General features: G+C 48.1%; 1 protein-coding gene across 5 annotated transcripts in view; it reads left to right on the top strand.

Annotated features, from left to right (window-relative positions):
* Window positions 1–22,245, top strand: part of LOC309855024 (uncharacterized protein) — a 74,634-nt gene that overhangs the window by 11,018 nt on the left and 41,371 nt on the right. For 3 of the 5 annotated variants that reach the window (XM_082714835.1, XM_082714834.1, XM_082714837.1), the window contains 9 exons: window positions 14–152; window positions 2,338–2,439; window positions 3,086–3,146; window positions 3,255–3,290; window positions 3,369–3,436; window positions 3,558–3,652; window positions 4,534–4,598; window positions 7,329–7,482; window positions 8,060–8,142. In XM_082714835.1, the coding sequence (XP_082570961.1) occupies window positions 14–152; window positions 2,338–2,439; window positions 3,086–3,146; window positions 3,255–3,290; window positions 3,369–3,436; window positions 3,558–3,652; window positions 4,534–4,598; window positions 7,329–7,482; window positions 8,060–8,142 (803 nt within the window). Of the gene's footprint in view, window positions 1–13; window positions 153–2,337; window positions 2,440–3,085; window positions 3,147–3,254; window positions 3,291–3,368; window positions 3,437–3,557; window positions 3,653–4,533; window positions 4,599–7,328; window positions 7,483–8,059; window positions 8,143–9,589; window positions 9,766–20,855; window positions 20,877–22,245 lie in introns of those variants that run through there. The other 2 variants (XM_082714838.1, XM_082714836.1) reach the window with 2 other exon arrangements.

Below are 22,245 nucleotides of genomic sequence, written 5' to 3'. Positions count from 1 at the left end.
TCGTCCTTTACAGAGAAGGAAAAGTTCCTGGAAGACAGCTATAGTGCCCCAAGTTTTCGGAAAATAGCTAAAGAAGCAGAATTCAACCTACTAATGAAGAGAGTGGATATGATGGTGGAGTTCACGGAACAACAAAAACAGACTGCAGAAGAGTAAGCTCATGCTGTGTTGTCCTAAATACGGTTGTATAAATTTATGTGGCGTCAAGTCTAGATAACTGTATTTGGAACTTCTGGAATTGGATCGTAGAGTACGTTTGCCAAAGGCATTTTGTAGAACTGTGCCTGCCCTTTCTATTTTGATATGTGTAACCTGCATTTTCCTTTCTGTTCTAAGGACTTGCGGGGGCAGGTAGCAGCATTAATCACTTGGATGCCTGGATCCCCTCTGGGTCAGTCTGCACTGTCCTTTCAGGTTCACTCTCCTCACGTGCTCTTACCACTCCTGCATTAGGTCCAGTTCTTGTTCAGCATGAGACTTGGGTCCAGAATGTGGAGAGAACAATGGAATTCTCTTCCTGCAGAAACCAGGAAAGTTTCTTTGTGGAAAGTGGGCTGGGGCTCCAGCAATCCTGGGTCCCTTCATCTGGTGCACAACTGAGATCATTTGGTGCAGCCCAGTCGCTAAGAAGGTCAGGGTATTTCCTGTCCACGTGATTTTCTTTTTAGAAAAGACTGTACATTTACCTATTTGACAGAGAGAGACCCAGTGAGAGAGAGAACACAAGCAGGGGGAGTGGGAGAGGGAGAAGCAGGCTTCCCGCCGAACAGGGAGTCCAATGTGGGGCTCGATCCCAGGGCTCTGGGATCATGACCTGAATCAAATACTTTTAAGCAGATACTTAATGACCAGGCCACCCTTGTGCCCCTCCACATGGTTTTCTAGGTGGAACTCTCCCGGATCCCATCCAAATCCTGCAGTCTCACTAAGTCTCATCTTTGCTGGCTGAACCGGAACTTTGCTTTGCTTGTTGCATTCCAACCTGTCCCCAAAAGGTTGCTTGTTCATTTACTTTGTATTCACTCGCCTGTTCCAGAATTCACGGATGTGTCTTGGGGAGATTGGCTCCCACTGCCAGGCTGCCTTTCTCCTAGGCTTCCTCCTTCTCCATCTGGTTCTCATGTTTCCTCATGTGCTCTAGAAATTTCACAAGTTTGCTCTCTTGTCCAGTGTTTCCTTTTGTTTCTCAGAAGGAGATCAGGACGGTAGAGGCCCTCATTCCTGTTGAAAAGCAAAAGTGTTCCCTGCCTTCCCTGGAAACTCAGCTTTGTGTTATTTCTTCCCTCTCCAGGGGTAGGGGCCGCTCTCTCTCACAGGCACCTGGGTTCTGTTCATTGGTAAGTTCTTCTTGGGGTGGGTCTAGTGTCCTCACCACCTTTCTCTTTTCAACACCATATGCCTGGGCCACACATTGACTGCCGCTCCAGAAGCCATTTGCTGAAGGATGGTGGAGAGGCCAGTAGCAGATGCTCATGTCCTCCTCTTTCTAGAGGTTTTGTCTCAGTTTCTAAAGTCTTTCTGCACGTGATTCTTGTCATGTGTCCTGTTGAAACCTTTGAATCAACACCATGAACAAGAGTCTGAGGCAGCCCAGCAAACCAACATTGCTAACATCACTGTTTGCTGCCTTCACCATCCATGAACTTGGTCTTGTATTCGAGAAGGTTGACTCAATGGAGTTGACAGTTTTCCATCTGAAGTCTGTTCCCTGGACAAAACACCCTGAGTATGTGACAGTTCACATGGATTATCTGAGGACCTATTTTTGGCAGTACGGTTGGCCTTTTCCTACACCAGGATCTTTCTAGAGGGGGCAGGGCTTGTACTTCTCAAGCCTAGAGATGTGTGGGAGTGAGTTTCCATGCCAGTGAATCCCCATTCTGGAAGGTTCCTTTGGGCTGACTGTGTTGCCCAACCTTGGTCTGAGGATCAGGGCTCCCCATGGAGGTGTGAGACTAATGATGGGCCACTGCTTCATCCTAATGGGTGTGGCTGGTCAGGCTTGGCTTTTCACTTTGAATTGAAATGAGCCTTCACCGACTCAACCCAAAGACCAACTCTGAGAGGGCACAGAGTGCAATGTTATTTGGTGACATGGTGAATGAATTGAAGTAGGGAAGTATAAAGACAGTCCCGATTGGAGGGAACTTGGCAGCAGCCAGAGTTTGATTGTCGTTGAACCCTAAATGGGGCCTTCATTCCTCTCCCTGTTGTGTTGTCAGTCTGTGCTTTTAGCGGGGACATTCCAACCTAGGCCACCAAGTATGCTTGGGAGGATAAATGGTAGCAATTCAGGACCTTGTCTCCTGGACAATGTACATACCTTTCCCATCTTAGGAAGTTAGAAGAGACCATTCATGATCTGAATGAAACCAGGAATGAGCTGTCATCTGCCAAACATAATCTGAAGGCAACTAAAGAAGAAATGGAGAAGTATCGGTAAGTCCAGACACTACCTAGTACTGGCTCCTGAAATCCCTGTTCCCTTTGGATTCCTCATCTTTGTACATTATTAGGACTCAGGTAATATACACAAAAATTCAGAGGATATATCCAGAGAGAATTAACAGCCACAGAAAGATAAGGAACAAAACAATTACATTACTAAACATGTCCTGATCCCCAGCGCTGGCGTGACTCTGTGGAAACTGACTCCACCAGTGTCCTTGGTGTCACTTGTCCTAATCTTGAGGAGAGCAGTTTGTCCTAGGATGAATCTTACCTATAAACGTTGTAGTGCCATCTGATGGTGGTGGTCTTTGCAACCCTGGGAACCATGGCGAGGATAGAAGTTCAAGGAGAATAGAGCTTCATGACCAAAGACACTTGTCATGTGATAACTGAGGGAAGGATTGAAAATGGGTAAGGAAATTATTCAATTCTGAACCTGCAGGCAGGGAAAACGATTAAGGAAGGCTGTAACAATAGCTTTGATCCTACTGTCCAGTTATAATGAGGTGAAAGTGGTTCTTGTGTCGGGATCTGATGTATGAGGGGACTGATAGAGGAGGTTGGTCACTTGGGCAGATGATGGAAAATCACACCCCATGTTGGGTTGTGTCTGATGAAAACACTTGTCCCTCAGACAACAAGTGGAAGACATGCAACATCAGCTTTCAGAGGCGGAGTTCACCTTCCAAGGCCAGGTAACCTGAGTTGTGCCCAACACACTGACCCCTTGGCGCCCCCTGCAGGTGACGGTAGTGGCCCTTAGAGCCCTGAACATGGGCTTTTGGTGTGTTGGCTTTTTTCAGATGGCAGTGCAGGAGAGGAATGCTGTGGCTAACTGGGTAAGTGTTTTCCTTTCCTCGTCTTCTCTTGGGGCACAGTCTGGCACATCCGATGATGGGTGTGTTTTTCTCCCACAGATGAGGGCTCAGGATTGGGAGAGGAGGATAGTGCAGCAGAGCAGGGAGAACGCCTACCTGAAACACAGGTGTGAGAGTTTGACGTGTGTTTTTACGGTTTGGAGGGGTGACGGCTCTGCTGTTTAGCGCCTAGGAGAGGACGTGGTGTTTTAATTATTAAGAAATGTCCATTCTTTTTCTGTGTTCAAGACTGCGCATGATGGAAGGGGAGATGCTGCCTGTGGGACCCACGCAGTGCAGACCGATGCTGGGAAGGCCTGAGTTCCAGAAGCCTCTGTGGCACGGTAGGAAGCACGATGTGAAATGCAGCAGCCTGATTTCTGCCGTGAAACCACACGGTGCCTTTCCCATTCCTGGACGCTTGCCCCTGTGACAGGTGGAGCTCACGCCCCTCCACAGCTTCCCCCCGGCCACCCCCTTCTGCAGAGCTGCGCCTGAGAAGGTGGGAGCCGAGCTCCCTTCCCACCGGGACTCAGGAGTCGAGCCTTGGGGGAAAAAAGACTATTTGTGAAAAAGGACATTTATTTGCTTGTTATGGAGGTTCCTATATTTTTGTTTTATTGGTAATCTATAGGACCATATTCATCAATGAAATGTATTTTATTCCTTTCATGCTGTCGGTGTCATGCCATAGCTTTATTGCTCCATCTGCCTATGCTTTCATTGTTTGTGACTCTCCAACCTTCAGAGTCTGTTTCTTCTCTGAAATGCTTACTTGTTGGTCAGTCAGGCGTGCTCGGTCTCATCCGCAGGCTGGACAAACGAACCATCCCTTGTGGCCGGGGAAGAGAACGTGGGCCGTTCACGGTGGGGGTTTGTGGATGTCACCCACCCAAGGCTCTTCTCACGTAGATGTTTAATCTACGAAGAAAAAGTGACTTGCCTGATGTGTGTTGAGCACCCCAATTTTAGTGTTGATTTCCAGACAGTTGTACCCCGACCTGTCCACACGGGATGCATTACTTATGGAAACACTGGAACCGGGGTCCTGGAGTGTCTCCCGCAAGACTCAGGGGACTGGTGTCTCTCCTAGCAAAGGAGTCACTTGAGTCATGTGGGAAACCCTCTGATAAGGGACACGTGTGTGGGAAAGAGTGCAAGATGGGAGAGGAAGGCATGGAGGGCGTGCAAACCACAATAAACGTCTGTCCTTTGTCTGATCCAGCACCTAGACCGGTTCCCAGGATGAACAGCCGCACCGGCCCTCAAAAGGACCCAGAGATGCCTACGGTAAGTGGTGTGGGCGTTTGAGTTGTGTCCGTTTCTGAAATGTTTTGCAGTGTGGACAGCACCCTGTCCTGGCCTTGTGGTGTTGCGTGTGATCTGCGACCATCCCTTTCAGAGTGCACGCCGCTCACCCAGGAGCCTCCGGGTGCTCCGGTAGAGATCCTCAATTTCGCGCTTCCTCCCCAAGCTGTAGATGCTTAGAGACACGTGGTGGTAGGATGCTCACCTCGTGTGTGTGTGTGTGTGTGTGTGTGTGTGTGTGTGTGCGTACGCATGCGTGCATGTGTGTAAATATCTCGAGGAGGATGACGTCTCACTCCACAGTGAAGTCAGCTAGTCCGGCTGGGTTTGTGGTTTGCTTTCCTGCGGGAGCAGGAGCATGTTTGGTTTTCGGGTCAGGAGACTCACAGGGAGGTGGTTTGCAGAGGTCCTCATAGCGGGAAGACGGAAAAGCCAGGACAGCCTCCCACTTGTGCCACGTGCTTTGGGCAGCTTGAGTGTTGGTGGAGAAGGTGAGTTGTGAGACCTCCTCTGCTTTCCAATTGTGCGGACAAAGACGTGAGCTGGAATCCCTCCAGTTGGCGCCTGGGTGAGATGATGGGGCACGCTGCCAGGGGCAGGTGTGTCTCAGAAACGCCCCCTGGAGCAGCAGCGCTGCAGAGGGAATCCCGGTGACTCCCCTCAGGGCCCACCCCGCACACGTGTTTCAGTTGTGCTCCCGTGAGCGGGTTCAGCTGGGGTCTGGTGGCTGTGCCAGCTCATCGTGTCACTCCCGACCCATCCTGGGAGCGTCGCATGTGCTCTCCAGACACACTGGTTTGCATTTGGGGTTGGTGAATCGGCCCCTCAGTGGTTCTCAGCACCGAGGACTACGCATTTGCTCTGTGCCTGAGTTGAGGAGGGTCTGAAAGCCGGACGCGGATCCACAGAGCTGGTCTCGCTCACTCGTAGGGGTCGTGCTTCTCTCAGAAATCACTCTTCCATTTCCACTGTAGGACTCCAGACACTCCTGTTTCCTGGTGGTGTCTGTTGCCACGGACAATACTTGTGGAGAGTAGAAGACCCCTTTGTCAGGGAGGAAAGCAGAGCCGCTCAGACGGGGACTGGTGGGCCGCCGGTGGACCCACGAGCAGCTGCACTTCCACGCGTGGACACTGGGCTTCCCATGGCCTCTCATTGTGTTTGTTCTCAATGTACAGAAGGAGATGCTGTGCTTGCCATGATGGGGAAGCGTAGTCTTGGACATAGATCCTGGCCTGTCTGGAATGGAGTTCTTTCCTAAGTGGATTATCCTTGGCGGCAGACTCCTTGTCTGTGTCGAGGTGCAGACCTATATTAACATGCGGTGACAGCAGTTGTCCCCACGGCCTCTGTTCACCCCAGGCTGTAGGTGAGACGCAGGGGGCGGGTAGCCGTTCTGGCACGGGTGCTGCCGTCTTGCAACTTGGTGTTGGGGAGGATTCCTGTGATGTGTGTGCACCCCTGCCTGCCAGTGTACCCCTGGGAAGTAAGTGGGGGAGGAGGACCGCTCCCTCCCCAGTGAAGTCCTCTGGCCGGCCCGATTTCCTTTAGGTTTCCTTCATGTTCAGCTGGTGTTGTGCTCATGCCGGGGTTCGATGGGTCCGGTAATCCTCAATAATGGAGCCTGAGGAAAATCTCTCTGAATTTTATACTGTCTCCTTTGCAGTCTAGAACGTTCTCACAGCAAGATTCACGAGTTATCCCTGTTTTACCTCTCTGACAAACATGCTATGCCGAACCAGCTACTCACACCCTTTCTACAAGTATTTTGAAGTATCAGAGCTCTCAGGCGCACTGTGGGAGTCGCAGCCCGCGCACACGTCCTACTGGGGGACGTCAGTGATGACCTGCACTGACCACTGCCTCCCCGCCCTTGAGCTGGGCTTCCAGGAGCAGGTCCTTTGGTCCTAACTTTCCTAAGAGCTGGTTTCTGTTCTCATCATACGTGTGGAGTTTTCCATCGGGAAGCATACACATTTCTGTGAATTCTCTTATTTGGCCCTCCCATCTTCATTTCCCATTGGACAAAATGACTCTGGAACTCAGTGGGTTGAAATTTCCAAATGAAATTTAAGACAAACACAGCTGCTGAGTGTAAAGAAGGGTTATTGGTATCATGCTCCTCGGAAGATGCTTTTCCAGGGCCTCTGTCAGACCACAAGCCCCTAATTCCCCAGGGGTCTTTGTCCATGGCCAGAAACTGTAGAGAGTAGAGAACCCTTTGTCAGGAGGCGAGGCAGCATGGGGAGAGTTGGGGACTCTCAAGCGCACGATTCCCCTGGAGTGGCTCAGGAACTTTGTGGAGAAAGGGCATTCAGTTTCGTCCCATTCCCTCTATTCTGACCTACCAGAATCTTCTCCGGGGACCGAGGAGGAAAGATGAAGTGTTGTCCTGGATGCGGATGCCCCCGTGTCTGGAATGTGCTGCTTGACTAGTTTGCAATGATCCTTTTTCATCTTTAAGACACGACTACTTGCTGGTGAACGTGGGCAGACCAGGGCAGTGATGTTTGGTGACAGCCTATTCCTGTGACAGCCACTGCCCTCCCCCCCGTCTTTATACTGGCACCAGCTGGGAGGGGCTTGTCAGTTTGGCAGCAGATGCAGCTCTCCGGAAGAAGCCGGGTGCTGAGAGCTCTGTGCTTTGGTTTCTTCTCTTGGTGTTGCAACTTTTGTCTGTTTCACTAAGACATTTTCTTGTCTGTTCTGCAGGTCGGTACAGGTGTGAGAGTGATTCCTCATTGCCCAGGGCCCCTCCGTATGCCCTACCACGTGGGGCGGAATATACCAGGCTTTCCTCCTCCTCCTCCACCTCCACACTGGGGGATCTGGGGGCCTCAGCCCCACCTCGTTCCTCCACCACACGGTGAGATGATCTGAATTGATGTGAGTCATAAAGCACATTCACAGTTTATAGCCACTTCTGTCGGTGGAGAGGATGGAGAGGTGGTACCACAAGGCTTACCAAAGCAAAGATAAGCCCGAGTGAGGGCATGGTCACATTCCTCCACTTTGTGTGGTCGTCCATCTCATGGACTGTCTGGTCCACCGCCCTGAACTGGGCAGCAGGTGTCTGCCATGGAGAAGAAAGGTGACATTTCGCAGAGGAGAGACACAGACGCGTTGCCCAGGGGCACTGCGCAGACACGAGGTTTTGTGCTCTGGGCTGCATGAAGCACAACCTTCACATCACCCTCGTGTGGAGGCCCCAGTTGTCCAGCGTAATAGATTAGTTCTGGAAACATCTGTTCCCAGGCAGAGTGGTCATACGTGTTAGGGTGAGGGGCTGTTCCCTCCTTCATCCACAGGGGTCAGGGGAGTCCCGTGAGAAACAGGAAGGACCTTCCAGAGGGAGAGCGTGGAATAGGCTGGCGCAGGGGGAGAGGGTTGGCTTGAATCCTGCGTGGCCCTCGCCCTTCTGAATCCACCTCCGTCCCTTCTAGGGCTTCCTTTCCACTCAGAAGCCCGTGGAGCTCCACGGGACAATAGCAGCGCTGTGCCCAAGAAGGTCCCAGAGGAGAACCAAGTAAGTACAGGGGTGTTTTTGGTTGTACACATTTCTGGAGCCCTGTTCCTCTCTGGGCCTCACAGTGTCCTGACCTGTGTGTGTTGGGAATATCCTGGGGTCGTGGGTGGTGTCCTTTCCTGCTCAAAGTGGTAAGTCTTCATGCGGAGAGTACAGGCGTCTCTGTTTCCAGATCATCACCTTGCAGTTATGACAGTGGAGGAAAGGCAGAGTTTGTGCTCAGGGCTTGACATTCAAGGGGAAACCAGGCTCGGGGGGGCTTTGAAGATTCTGAAGTTCCTCAGCACACACATGTGTGTGCCTGGCTATTTGCACACACTGAGCAGTGGGCAGGTGCCATTGTTGGGCAGGAAGTGTCTCTGCTGCACAATGGCAGACGTCTGGCTCTTCCCGTCGTGCGTGTCCAGCATCCGCCGTTGTTGTTCTGGGAGGGATGAAACACCTCTCGCTTCATCTGCGGCGTGTGGGGTTTGAGAAAAAGGGAAGACGGGACCGAGGTCTGGCGAAAGTGGGCTGCCCTCGCCTCGTCAGCCAGAGTCAGACTGTTCATGGGGGAGTCAGGGTTGACCAGGAGCCACCCTAGCTAGAGCCCTGTCACCAGGCCTCTGTATCTATGTCACCACCCTGCCTGCAGCTGGGCACCTGCCCCGGGACTTCAGTCCCAGTGTCCTGCAGATTTGCCTGTGTTCCAGATTTCTCCGTCCCAAAACCAAATCTCAGTGTGGCCTTCTCAGGACCTCAACATTTTTTTTTTAATCTGTGGAAGGGGGAGCATCATGGATTCTGAGGTCACTAGAGCAATAGGAGTTGAAGTCCATAAAGAACTGCAGGGGCCCCTGGGCAGCTCAGTCGGTGAAGCCGTAGAATCTTGAATCCTGCTTACGTCATGATCTCGAGGTTCTGAGATTGAGCCCCCAGACGGCTGGGTGCTGAGTGTGGAGCCTCTCTGGGATTCTCTGTCTCCCTCACCTTCTCCCCTTTCCCTCTTGGCTCACATCTTGCCCTTTCTCCCTCTAATCCTTTCCCTAAAGCAAGTAATATGCATAATACATGGGCGCTGACCATTCACTATTCTGTTTAAATGAAAATTGCTCCATGCAGAGGAGCGTCAAAAGATGTTCACTTAAGTCCACAAAATGCACTAAGAGTGTATCACCTCAGCCCAGGTAGTGGCCATTCTCATTTCAAAGACAAGGCAGAGAGCCCCCTTTTTCTATTAAATGTCAGGTCACAGCCACAATGAAGTAAACGGTAGTTAGGAGAACGGGTACAATCAGAGCTTTATATGTGAGATGCAAAGACAATTATTGTCTTTTACAAATAGACTCACAGAGGCGGCCACACATGCAAGTGTTCATCCAAGACCTCAGATACACTATGGGAGGCAAAGAGCATTTGGGAAAATCTAAGGTCCTAGTGTACTAACCCAAATCCTTTTGCCTTACAGGCTAATCATTTTCTAATTTGAAGACCTCCTTGACCTCCAACAACCAGGCTCCAATGAGTTTCTATTTAGTAAAAATATGAATGTTTTCTGCCTGGTGGTCTGAGTGCTTTCCCTGCCCATCCTCTCCCCTGTGCTTCGTCTCTCCTGGTATCCCCCCAATAAACCATTCATGGTTCTGTCTGTGTCAGCGTCTGCCTTCAGGAGGACCTACAGTCCCTCTCCTTCGAGTGCACAGGGTCATGCCTTCAAGCACAGCTTACACCCTGGCAGCAGTGGTGGTGACAGAGAATAGAACAAGACTACGCTTCGTGGTACCTCTACTGCAAAGGACCCCAGGAATCCTTCTGGGGAGGGGGCCCAGCTTGAATTTAGATCCACTGGTGCTTGTCTTAACTCTGGTGACAGATCCCCTTGAGCACATGGCACCTGCTAGTTTGGGAGGAGGTAGTGATCGGCAAGACAGCTGCCAGTCCCCAGGCCGTGGTCTGCTGTGACAGTGAGCAGAGAATGAGGTGTCTGGAGAGGCCCTGAGAGCCTGGTGAGAAGGCCCAGCATTAATCCGGGTTTTGTGCAGTGATTTCACCTTCTCTGCTGCTCCCCAACCACAGGGGTGCTTGAGGGGAGCTGATGGTGGCAGTTATCTTGGTGAGACCCATGATGCCCCACAATGCTCCCACAGTCTCCCTGTGGAGGGGTGGGCAGGGCAGAGGTCACTGTCAGGAGACCCATCCCTTCCTCAGCAGCAGGAGGAGCTGGGGGTATGCTTCTGTCCCCTTTTAGGCCCTTTTTGCCAATCCCTTCGGCCGCAGAGCTGCTGGATTCTGCAAAGCCCTCCTTCTTCCCAGGTCATGGACGCAGCCATCCTCCAGCAGCTTTGGGGTCATGGCAGGGCCACCGAAGGATCAAGTTCAGTCTGTTCACACACTGAACTGCCCAGGAGGGGCTGGTAACTGCACTGCGGCAGTCAGGGTCAGCCTGAGCAGCCTTCGTCAATGGGATTGTCACGTCCTGTGACAGGGCCTAGGCCAAAGGAGGGCAGGAGAGAGGGGTTGACAGGAGAGGTGGTTCCCTGTGGTGTTCCCAGACAGAGCTGCACAGAGTGGGAGGCCTGAGGGTCTGGGGAGTGATCAAGAGACTGTCAGGAGGGTGCCTGGGTGGCTCAGTGGGTTAAGCCTCTGCTTTCAGCTCAGGTCATGGTCCGAGGGTCCTGGGATCGAGCCCCACATCAGGCTCTGTGCTTGGCAGGGAGCCTGCTTCCTCCTCTCTCTGCCTGCCTCTCTGCCTGCTTGTGCTCTCTGTCTGTCAAATAAGTAAATAAAATATTTTTAAAAAAAAGACTGTCAGGATGAGACACTCAGTGAATGGTAGGGGGAATTGTGCAAGTGCTAGCAAGGGAGAGGAAGCAAGGAGATAGGGTAGACAGAAGCAGAGACAAAGAAGAGTTTCAAGGTTGAACAGCGGTTGGTGGCCTAGTTGTGTGGAGGTGGAGAAAGGACCTGGGTGGAGGAGGTGTAGGTAGGTGCTCTGAGCATTCGGGCTAGAGAAGGCGGGATTCCCGGGCATCAGATTCCCCTGAGCCCACAGCTCCGACCTCTCAGTGGCTGAGCTCTGCAGAGGCCTTTTCACTTGGGAAGATGAGCGCAGCTCTTTTTGCATGGAGTTGTGGGGCCAAGCCTCAGGACCTGTCAGGGGAGATAGAGCACCCTCTGTCCCTCCTACTGAAACGCCATAATAGGAGCATTGCAGGGATTCCCAGGGTGGCCAGCAGAGGGAGCCCGCGCACCTGCAACAGGAAGGGGGCGGTTTCTCTGTGTGCGCAGCCATGGCCAGCAGAGGGCGCGCCATCGGCTTCTCTGACCCAAGGGGCCTCTGCAGGAAGGGCTGCTGTAGCCACCCAGGGATCCAGCTCCACTCTCACTGCCCCAGGATAGAGAGTCAGAGCTGTATTTCCAGCCAGTTCCCCCGACCCCTGGGGAGACCTGGGGGCTTTGCAGCAACTTGTTGCCTCCTGAGGTGTGACAGAGAAACTGCCTTGTTGGCTGAGTGCTGAGGAGGGGGCTCTGGGAGCTTCCCCAGGACGTGCTGGTAGGTGAGAAATGCCGGCGCTTCCATACTGGGGCTCTTCCCATGGTTTGGTCCTCCTTTTCCCTGAGGGCATTTGCACAAGCCCTATTTTACCCAGGGGTCTCTGGTTTGAGAGGTCAGGGGACACCACATCAGAAATGCTGCGGGTGCTTTGTTACCGATCCTGACTTGTTTCTGGGAAGAAGCCGTGACTCAGCTTCAGAGGAACTGGAGCTACATTGCGTTGGGACAGGAATGCAGGAATGTGTCGTTTGCTTTCGGCAGCATAGATATTTGCACAATATTTATTCCTCCAATCCAGGAGCATGGAACATTCTTCCATTTCTTTGTGTCTTCCTCAATTTCTTTTGTGAGTACTTTATAGATTTTATAGCTGACTTTCAGGACCTTGTAGAAGGAGGAGCTGGCGTTCCCCTCTCTGAGTTCTGCTAGAACCAGTGCCCCAGGTAAAAGCACAGACTTTCCTCCACTGGAACATGCCTTTGTTACTTTTCAGTGTTTATTTTTTCCAACATTGTTACAGTAGTTGGAAACCAAGGGTTAACTTGACAGGTCCCTGATACCATAAACCTTTTATTCTTTTAGAGTTAAATTTACAAGGACAACAGGAATTGTTTTATTTATCCTTTCCAGTCTTCATTGGAAGGAAACTCATCAATAATATCTTCAAAACGTACCTTTTACCCATCTCCTTTTCTGTTTTCTTTTTAACGATTTTATGCAAGTACAGTGGTGAGGAGGGAGAGGCAGAGGGACAAGGTGACTGAACACTGAGTGGGGACCCCAACGTGGGACTCGATCCCAGGATCCTGAGATCAAGACCTGATCCACCCAGGTGCCCCTCTTATCTCCTTCTTTCTTTTTCTTTTTTCTTTTTTAATTTTTAAAAAAATTTTAATAAACATATATTTTTATCCCCAGGGGTACAGGTCTGGGAAACACCAGGTTTACACACTTCACAGCACTCACCATAGCACATACCCTCCCCAATGTCCATAACCCCACCCCCCTTCTCCTAACCCGCTTCCCCCCAGCAACCTTCAGTTTGTTTTTTGAGATTAAGAGTCACTTAGGGCTTGTCTCCCTCCCAATACCATCTTGTTTCATTCATTCTTCTCCTACCCCTTTAAGCCCCCATGTTGCATCTCAACCTCCTCATATCAGGGAGATCATAAGATAGTTGACTTTCTCCGCTTGACTTATTTCGCTAAGCATGATACCCGCTAGTTCCATCCACGTCGTCTCAAATGGCAAGGTTTCATTTCTTTTGATGGCTGCATAGTATTCCATTGTGTATATATACCACATCTTCTTTATCCATTCATCTGTTGATGGACATCTAAATTCTTTCCGTAGTTTGGCTATTGTAGACATTTCTGCTATAAACATTTGGGTGCACGTGACCCTTCGGATCACTACATTTGTATCTTTAGGGTAAATACCCAGTAGTGCAATTGCTGGGTCTTAGAGTAGTTCTATTTTCAACACTTTGAGGAACCTCCATGCTGTTTTCCAGAGTGGTTGCACCAGCTTTCATTCCCACCAACAGTGTAGGAGGGTTCCCTTTTCTCCACACCCTCGACAGCATCTGTCATTTCCTGACTTGTTAATTTTAGCCATTCTGACTGGTGTGAGGTGATATCTCATTGTGGTTTTGATTTGTATTTCCCTGATGCCGAGTGATATGGAGCACTTTTTCAAGTGTCTTGTTGGCCGTCTGGATGGCCATCTGCATGTTGTCTTTGCAGAAATGTGTGTTCATGTCTTCTGCCTATTTCTTTTTTTTAATAAACTTTTTTTTAAAGATTTTATTTATTTATTTGAGAGAGAGACAGTGAGAGAGAGCATGAGAGGCGAGAAGGTCAGAGGGAGAAGCAGACTCCCCATGGAGCTGGGAGCCTGATGGTTGACCTGAGCCTAAGGCAGTTGCTCAACCAACTGAGCCACCCAGGCACCCTCCTGCCCATTTCTTGATTGGATTTTTTGTTCTTTGGGTGTTGAGTTTGCTACGTTCTTTATAGATTTTGCACACTAGTCCTTTATCTGATATGTCATTTGCAAATCTCTTCTCCCATTCTGTCAGTTGTCTTTTGATTTCGTTAACTGTTTCCTTTGCTGTGCAAAAGCTTTTGATCTTGATCAAATCCCAATAGTTCCTTTTTGCCCTTGCTTCCCTTGCCTTTGGCAATGTTCCTAGGAAGATGTTTTTGCAGCTGAGGTCCAAGAGCTTCCTGCCTGTGTTCTCCTCAAGGGTTTTGATGGAGTCTTTTCTCACATTGAGGTCCTTCATCCACTTTGAGTCTATTTTCGTGTGTGGTGTAAGGATTGGTCCAATTTCATTTTTCTGCATGTGGCTGTCCAATGTTCCTGACACCGTTTATTGAAGAGGCTGTCTTTTTTCCATTGGACATTCTTTCCTGCTTTGTCGAAGATTAGTGGACCGTAGAGTTGAGGGTCTGTTTCTGGGCTTTCTATTCTGTCCCATCGATCTATGTGTCTGTTTTTGTACCAGTACTATGCTGTCTTGATGATGACAGCTTTGTAATAGGGCTTGAAGTCCGGAATTGTGATGCCACCAACTTTGGCTTTCTTTTTCAATATTCCTTTGGATATTCGAGGCCTTTTCTGGTTCCTCATAAATTTTAGGATTATTTGTTCCATTTCTTTGAAAAAAAAAAGGGTGGTATTTTGATAGGAATTGCATTAAATGTGTGGTTTGCTTTCGGTAGCATAGATATTTTCACAATATTTATTCCTCCAATGCAGGAGCATGGAACATTTTTCCATTTCTTTGTGTCTTCTTCAGTTTCTTTCGTGAGTACGTTATAGTTTTCTGAGTATAGATTCTTAGCCTCTTTATTAGGTTTATTCCTAGGTATCTTAAGGTTTTGGGTGCAACTGTAAATGGGATTGCCTCCTTAATTTCTCTTTCTTCTGTCTTGTTGTTGGTGTAGAGAAATGCAACTGATTTCTGTGCATTGTTTTTATATCCTGACACTTTACTGAATTCCTGTACAAGTTCTAGCAGTTTTGGAGTGGAGTCTTTTGCGTTTTCCACATATAGTATCAGATCATCTGCAAAGAGTGATAGTTTGATTTCTTCTTTGCTGATTTGGATGCCTTTAATTTCCTTTCATTGTCTGATTGCTGAGGGTAGGCCTTCTAGTACTATGTTGAATAGCAGTGGTGACAGTGGCTATCCCTGCTGTGCTCCTAACCTTAGTGGAAAAGCTTTTCATTTTTCTCCATTGAGAATGATATTTGCGGTGGGTTTTTCATAGATGGCTTTGAGAATATTGAGGTATGTACCCTCTATCCCTACACTTTGAAGAGTTTTGATCAGGAAGGTATGGTTCTTGTTCTTTCTTTTATTAATGTGTTGTATCACATTGATTGATTCGCGGATGTTGAACCAACCTTGCAGCCCTGGAATAAATCCCACTTGGTCATGGTGAATAATCCTTTTAATGTACTGTTGGATCCTATTGGCTATATTTTGGTGAGAATTTTCCCATCTGTATTCATCAAGCATATTGGTGTGTAGTTCTCTTTTTTGATGGGATCCTTGTCTGGTTTTGGGATCAAGGTGATGCTGACCTCATAAAATGAGTTTGGAAGTTTTCCTTCCATTTCTATTTTTTGGAACAGTTTCAGGAGAATAGGAGTTAGTTCTTCTTTAAACGTTTGGTAGAATTCCCCTGGGAAGCCATCTGGTCCTGGGCTTTCGTTTGTTTGGAGATTTTTTTTTTTTTATAGGAAGGGATTTTATTTTATTTATTTATTTATTATTTTATTTTTTTTAAGATTTTATTTATTTATTTGACAGAGAGAAATCACAAGTAGGCAGAGAAGCAGGCAGAGAGAGAGAGAGGCAGAAGCAGGCTCCCTGCTGAGCAGAGAGCCCGACGCTGGACTCGATCCCAGGACCCCGAGATCATGACACGAGCCGAAGGCAGTGGCTTAACCACTGAGCCCCCCAGGCTCCCTGTTTGGAGATTTTTGATGAATGTTTCAATCTCCTTACTGGTTATGGGTCTGTTCAGGCTTTCTATTGCTTCCTGGTTCAGTTATGGTTGTTTATATGTCTCTAGGAATGCATCCATTTCTTTCAGATTGTCAAATTTGTTGGCGTAGAGTTGCTCATAGTATGTTCTTATAATTGTCTGTATTTCTTTGGTGTTAGTTGTGATCTCTCCTCTTTCATTCATGATTTTATTAATTGGGTCCTTTCTCTTTTCTTTGTGATAAGTCTGGCCAGGGGTTTATCAATCTTATTAATTCTTTCAAAGAACCAGCTCCTAGTTTCGTTGATTTGTTCCATTGATTTTTTGGTTTCTATTTCATTGATTTCTGCTCTGATCTTTATGATTTCTCTTCTCCTGCTGGGTTTAGGCTTTCTTTCTTGTTCTTTCTCCAGATGCTTTAGGTGTAGGGTTAGGTTGTGTACCTGAGACCTTTCTTGTTTCCTGAAAAAGGCTTGTACCGCTATATATTTTCCTCTCAGGACTGCCTTTGTTGTGTCCCACAGATTTTGAACGGTTGTGTTTTCATTATCATTTGTTTCCATGAATTTTTTCAATTCTTCTTTAATTTCCTGGTTGACCCATTCATTCTGTAGAAGGATGCTGTTTAGTCTCCATGTATTTGAGTTCCTTCCAACTTTCCTTTTGTGATTGAGTTCTAGCTTCAAAGCATTGTAGTCTGAAAATATGCAGGGAATGATCCCAATCTTTTGATACTGGTTGAGTCCTGCTTTAGAACCCAGGATGTGATCTATTCTGGAGAATGCTCCATGTATACTAGAGAAGAATGTGTATTCTGTTGCTTTGGGATGAAATGTTCTGAATTTATCTGTGATGTCCATCTGGTCCAGTGTGTCATTTAAGGCCTTTATTTCCTTGTTGATCTTTTGCTTGGATGATCTGTCTACTTCAGTGAGGGGAGTGTTAAAGTAAATATTCTTTCCTTTAAAAATTTTTTTTCACTTGCTACAAAGCACAATCAAATGAATTAAGAGTTTGAATACTTTTTGAACTTTGTTTGGAAAGAAAACCTTCATGATGAAATATATTACATCTTCATGGTGACAGATTCTGTTTCTGTTCTGTGATATCAGTGAGCCAGAGATGGCCCCTGTGTACTGGCAGCTGCAACCCATGAGTTAAAGACCTCTTGCTGGTGCCTAAGACAGATTTGTTTTCTACACATCCAGTCTTTTAAGAACATAACCCTGGAGAGCAGATGTTTAAGTATTGACTGCCTGCCTGAATTCCATAGGTCGTGAAACTGACCCTCATTTTCTTATCATAACTAAAGTCAGTGAGTCAATTAAGTAATCAAGATGAACTCTTCAGCTCTAAAAGTCCCTGAACAGCTGTTAGATTTCTAAATCCTTGGTGCAGAGTCCGCTGCCCCCCCGCCCCCAGTCAGGCTGCAGAAAGGCATTACTTAGGCACATGTGAACCCTGTTCAATGTCCCCAGTCTTGAAAGGATTAATACTGTGATGGGTTCCCCCTATTGCAAACCTGTCACTCCCCCAGGAAAGGGGATTTCAAGTTAATGCCACCTCATGGTCCTATCTTTTTCCTCCAGCCTGAAACTCATTGAACTCACTCTGCATTCTTCCAGTCTTGGAATGTCTTTCTAAATTTGAAATATTTGATTGTGCTATTAGTTCTGAAGAAGTTGAAGGGGAAGAAGGGAAAAACAAGGGATCCTGAGAACAAGTGAGCCAGCCACAATGAATCCCTTGGCCACATGTAATTTTTGGAACAGGTTCAGCTCTGGTGTGAAATATCTTACCCTCTATTTTTCATTTTTTGAGATACGTCTACACTGTTTTCCACAGTGGCTGCACCAACTTGCATTCCCACCAACAGTGTGAGAGGGCTCTCCTTTCTCCCAACTTCTCCACCACTGGTTGTTTTTTGCCTTGTCAATTTTTGCCATTCTACCTGGTAGAAGGTGGTATCTCAATGTGGTTTTGATTTGACTCTCCCTGATGGCTAATGATGATGAACATTTTTCCATGTGTCTGTTGGTGATTTTTATGTCTTTTTTGCAGAGGTGTCTGGTCACATCTTCTGCCATTCTTTGACTCGATTATTTGTCTTTTGGGTGTTGAGCTTGAGAAGTTCTTTGTAGACCTCGGACTTCAGCCCTTTGTCTGTAGTGTCATTTGCAAATAGCTTCTCCCATTCTGTGGGTTGCCCTTTGTTTTGTTGATGGTTTCCTTTGCTGTGCAGAAGCTTTTGATCTTGAGAAAGTCCCAAGAGTTCATTTTCACTTTTGTTTCCCTTGCCTTTGGATTGTGTCTAGCAAGGAGTTGCTGTGGCTGAGGTCAAAGAGGTTGCTGCCTCTATTCTCCTCTAGGATTTAGATGGATTCCTGCCTCAGTCTGAGGTCTTTTATCCAGACTGTTCATGACAGACAACAAAGTGATGGTTGGCAGCATGGGAGAAATAGGTGATGGGGATGAAGGAACTGCTTGTCCTGATGAGCCCTGGACAATGCATGGAAGTGTTGAATCCCTCTGTTGTATTCCAGAAACTATTATATGTGAACTCTAGTGGCATTAAAGAATTGTAAGAAAGGAAAGTAGTTGGCAAACTGTTTGTATGTATGGAAATGTTCATCCCTGTCTTTCCTATTTCATTTTGTTGGTAAGTCTAAACCTATTATACACTGAAAAGTTTATTAGTAATCATTGCTTTTTGTTTTTTAATGCATAATGTTGCATAATTAGTCCTACCATTACTTACTAGTAATTGACACCTATTCTCTCCTATTGTTTTATTTAAATGATAGAATGTATGTATGTTACAGAAATTGAGTAATACACAACCATATAGAAATCACAAAAAGCTATTACAGCTGTTTTATGTTAAGGCAAAACATATATAACATTATGGATTCTATCATAATGTAGTTTTCTAATCTAGAATGTGTGTGTGTCATCACCAAAGACCCTTCCACATGCAAGGCAGTAGAATGACCTAGAGAATAGCGAGATTATTCAGCTTGTCACTCAAAGTGGAACACTCAGGCTGGAAGGAGACATTTATTGTAATATTGTTATCAGTGGTTCTGTTATTGAATTCAAATATCCTACCCCTTGAAGGTTCTTCTTTGACTCCCATTTTGTCCATAAGGGTACTTATTGACTATATGCTCACCCTCAACTCATGCCCAGTCCTTATCTTTGTATCCAGTCCTAGACTCACTGGCATCCAACCCTGCCTCCCCTGTTCCCACTTTCTGTGTCCCTTCCTCTTTTTCTGCTCCCCAAGGTTTCCCAATATCCATCATGGCTGCAGACTTCCACCCTTCAGGTGTCTGAGGTTCCTTAGGTCCACCATCTCTCCTGATCCCCTCTGGTTAGTAGGAGGTGGTGTGAGTATAAACGAAGGTCTTGCTCTACCTTCCCTTATGTCCTGGCCCTCCGAGGGCCATGGGCCCCATTCTGGAGTCCTGGATTGCCTGGATATTAGTCTATAGCAAAGAAGGAATTGAATTTAAATAGAACTATAAATTGGGAATAAAGGAAGTCTCAATATGTTTCAGAAGAATGAAACCCACAATGTTTGTCCTTTGATCATCATTGCAAATGTGCTAGATTAATCAAGAAAGGATAAGTAGGGTTTCCACATATATTTGCAAATTGAATAGCTTTTTGAACACAACTCTAAAAGGGAATCTCAAAGAAAAATCGGTCTGATCTGTGTGAAAATGATACTGCATATGTGGCATTAAAATATTCTTCAGTCCTGGGTATTCACCTTTGGATAGAAAGATTTGTGGTTTTCAAATCATCCCATAGTAATGGAGAAGGTATGAGACCTAAAACATCTCTAGAAAGGCCACTTATCTCTGTAACCTCACTGGGTGTCAGTGTGGGGCTTACATTATATACATAAATGGGAAGATGTCCAACTGATTCTCACGCTTGATCTGTGTGGGAACTCCATGAAACTTATTAATTTAAGTCATTGGTTCATCAGCTTCTCTCTCAAGGACTCCTGGACCACACCCAGACAGTGTGGCAGCACCAAGAGTCTGAGAGTGGGAGAGGAAGAGCCAGAGGTGACAGGGATAGAGAGAGGAAGGGACAAGGGGGAATTGCAAGGAAGATAGGTGGAACGTGGCCCCGGAGTGCGGAAGGAGAATCATGGCCCACGGAGGAGGGGCTTTGAGTCTTGGGGCAAGAAAAGGCAGGAATCGTGGGCATCAGAGTTCTCTGAGTCCAGGGCTCTGATCTCCCTCCGAGGGCCATTGCACTTGGGAAGATGAGTCCCCGTCATTCGGCCTGGGGATGTGGGGCCCAGCCTCAGGATCTGTCAGGGAGAGATCAGGCTTGAGGGAGAGGATGCTGCTCTTTGGCAGGTAGTTTCTAGTGCTTGCCCTGTGGGGAAGTGACCCCGAGCCATCTCCCTCCCTGCCCTGTCCCTGCTGCGTTCCTCCTGCACCAGCGGGGCCTAGCTCATGTTCCAAAACCAGGCCCCAGTCCTGCAGTCTGGAACTGGCACAGAGGCACAGCTGATCTTAACCCAGGGTATTTGAGAATAAGGTCCATGTTCTCCCTCTGGAGCTGGCAATGTGCAGCAGGATGCAGGGTTGCTATCGTCAGGTTGCCTGCCCATCCTGACGTGGGATGTGAGGTGGACAGTTTCAAGCCATGCAACCTTCTCTTACATCCAAGCAGAAACTTCTACTTCACCAAGCCTCCTCCTGCTTGTGAAGAGATGGCAGTTAGTAGTCGAAGGTAAAATTGGTTCCTTACCACACTGGTGGAAAGGATTTCATCCATCTACCATGTCTAAAGTCCCTTTCATTGAAAATAGGATCTAAAGAGATATGCAGAAAATTCATAACACATCTGTAGGTCCCCCTAGGATTGCATTTTGACTCTGTCACCTATGTGTCACCAAACATTTTATTGGCATGGTCGAAAATAAACTCTCGCAATGAAGATCTGGGTGCTAAATGATGTCTTGTATCAGTGGACTTTCATATATCGTGACCGGAGCGGAAATTATTCCTAAAAGGAAGAAGGAAAGAAAAGCTCAACGAGTGTAACGGGTGTCAGTGACTTATGTCGTAGGAACATTTTGGTGGGTAAACACAGGTGTCTGTTCCTTTACATTTGTACTTCCATAGTGTGTATTTTGATTTGTTTTCAAGGCTTGACTTATTTATTTGAGAGAGAGTGAGAGCATGAGAGGGGAGAAGATCGGAGGTAGAAGCCGACTTCCCTCGGAGCTCGGAGCTGGGAGCCCGATGCAGGACTTGATCCCGGGACTCCAGGATCATGACCTGAGCTGAAGGCATTTGCCCAATCAACTGAGCTACCCAGGTGCCCTGCATTCTGTGTTTTTGAAGGGAGCAGGGCAAGCACTCCAATTTATGTAATGACATTGTCAAATTTGGCTCCACTCATCACTCAGACTGAGAGGAGAAGCAATCAATTTTTGGATCTGAGGTGCTGTCGTAAAGGCCTGTCCCAGTGTAGGGACAGGCTTCCTGGGACCAGAGCAGCCTCAGTGCCTCCCCCAGAGCAGCGCCACACCCCCGCACCCCATTAGTCCCCCAGCGCCCCCAGTCCCCTTAACCCCCTCATCGTCCCCTTAGAGCATTGCGGAGATTCCCAGGGCAGCCGGCAGAGGGCGCGCGCATGCCTCCAGCCAGCGGGGCTGTTTGCTCCTGTGCTCAGCAGCCTTAGGGCGTAGGCGGCGCGCCATGACGTCATCTGACGCTGGGTTTCAGGGCAGGAAGGGTTTGTGCCGCCAGCTGAGGACCCTCAGACCCTCAGACCCTCAGGGCTGCGTTTACAGCAAGTTCTGACGCTGCCCCGGAGAGACCCTCGGGACTTTGCAGCAGCTTGGTGCCTCCTGTGGTGCGATGGCTGGAGTGCGCTTGTGGGCTGAGAGCTGAGGAGGGGGCTCTGGGCGGCTTCCCGAGACATGCTGGTAGGTGAGCCGCCTCCTTGTTGCATTTTGGTGTTGTTGCCACAGTTTGGTCCTCGTTTTCCTCGAGGGTGTTTGAATAAGACCTATTTGACTCAGGCTTGACCCTGGCTAGAGGGGTCGTGCGACGCCATTCCGCAGATGCCGCGGTTGGTTTGTTGCAGATGCAGGCTTGTTTCTGGGGAGAAATCCGGACTCGAATTAAGAGGAACAGGAGCAGCATGTGGTTGTGAGTGAAAACCCCAACTGCTGACTCTCGGGGCGCCCTAGAAGAATGCAGTTGGGACCCATTGCCGATTACTGCTGGAATCAGAGCCCCAGGTAAAAACAATGTGCCGTCCAGTTTCTAACCTTCAAGGTTAGAATTACCAGCAAATGTTGGGTTTGTGGAGAAGGAAGGAAAGCTGAATGTAGGCCAAAGAAGCTGCGACTAAACCTTTGGCACATTGGGGGACTTGGGAGAGGTTCACTGTTGTCAGAGAAAGGAAAATTTGAAAGGCTGTTAAGAACCAGAAGTGCATTGGAGGCATCTGGTAGTTCAAATCATTATGGCTTCTCATGGGTGCGTCCTGTTGGAGGAGGTCGGGGGTTGGATAGAGAGATGAGAA

This window comes from Mustela nivalis (genome assembly GCF_964662115.1).
Source record: "Mustela nivalis genome assembly, chromosome: 19".
Lineage (NCBI taxonomy): Eukaryota > Metazoa > Chordata > Mammalia > Carnivora > Mustelidae > Mustela > Mustela nivalis.
The sequence above is the reverse complement of the archived record's forward strand: the minus strand, read 5'-3'. Positions and strand labels throughout refer to the sequence as shown.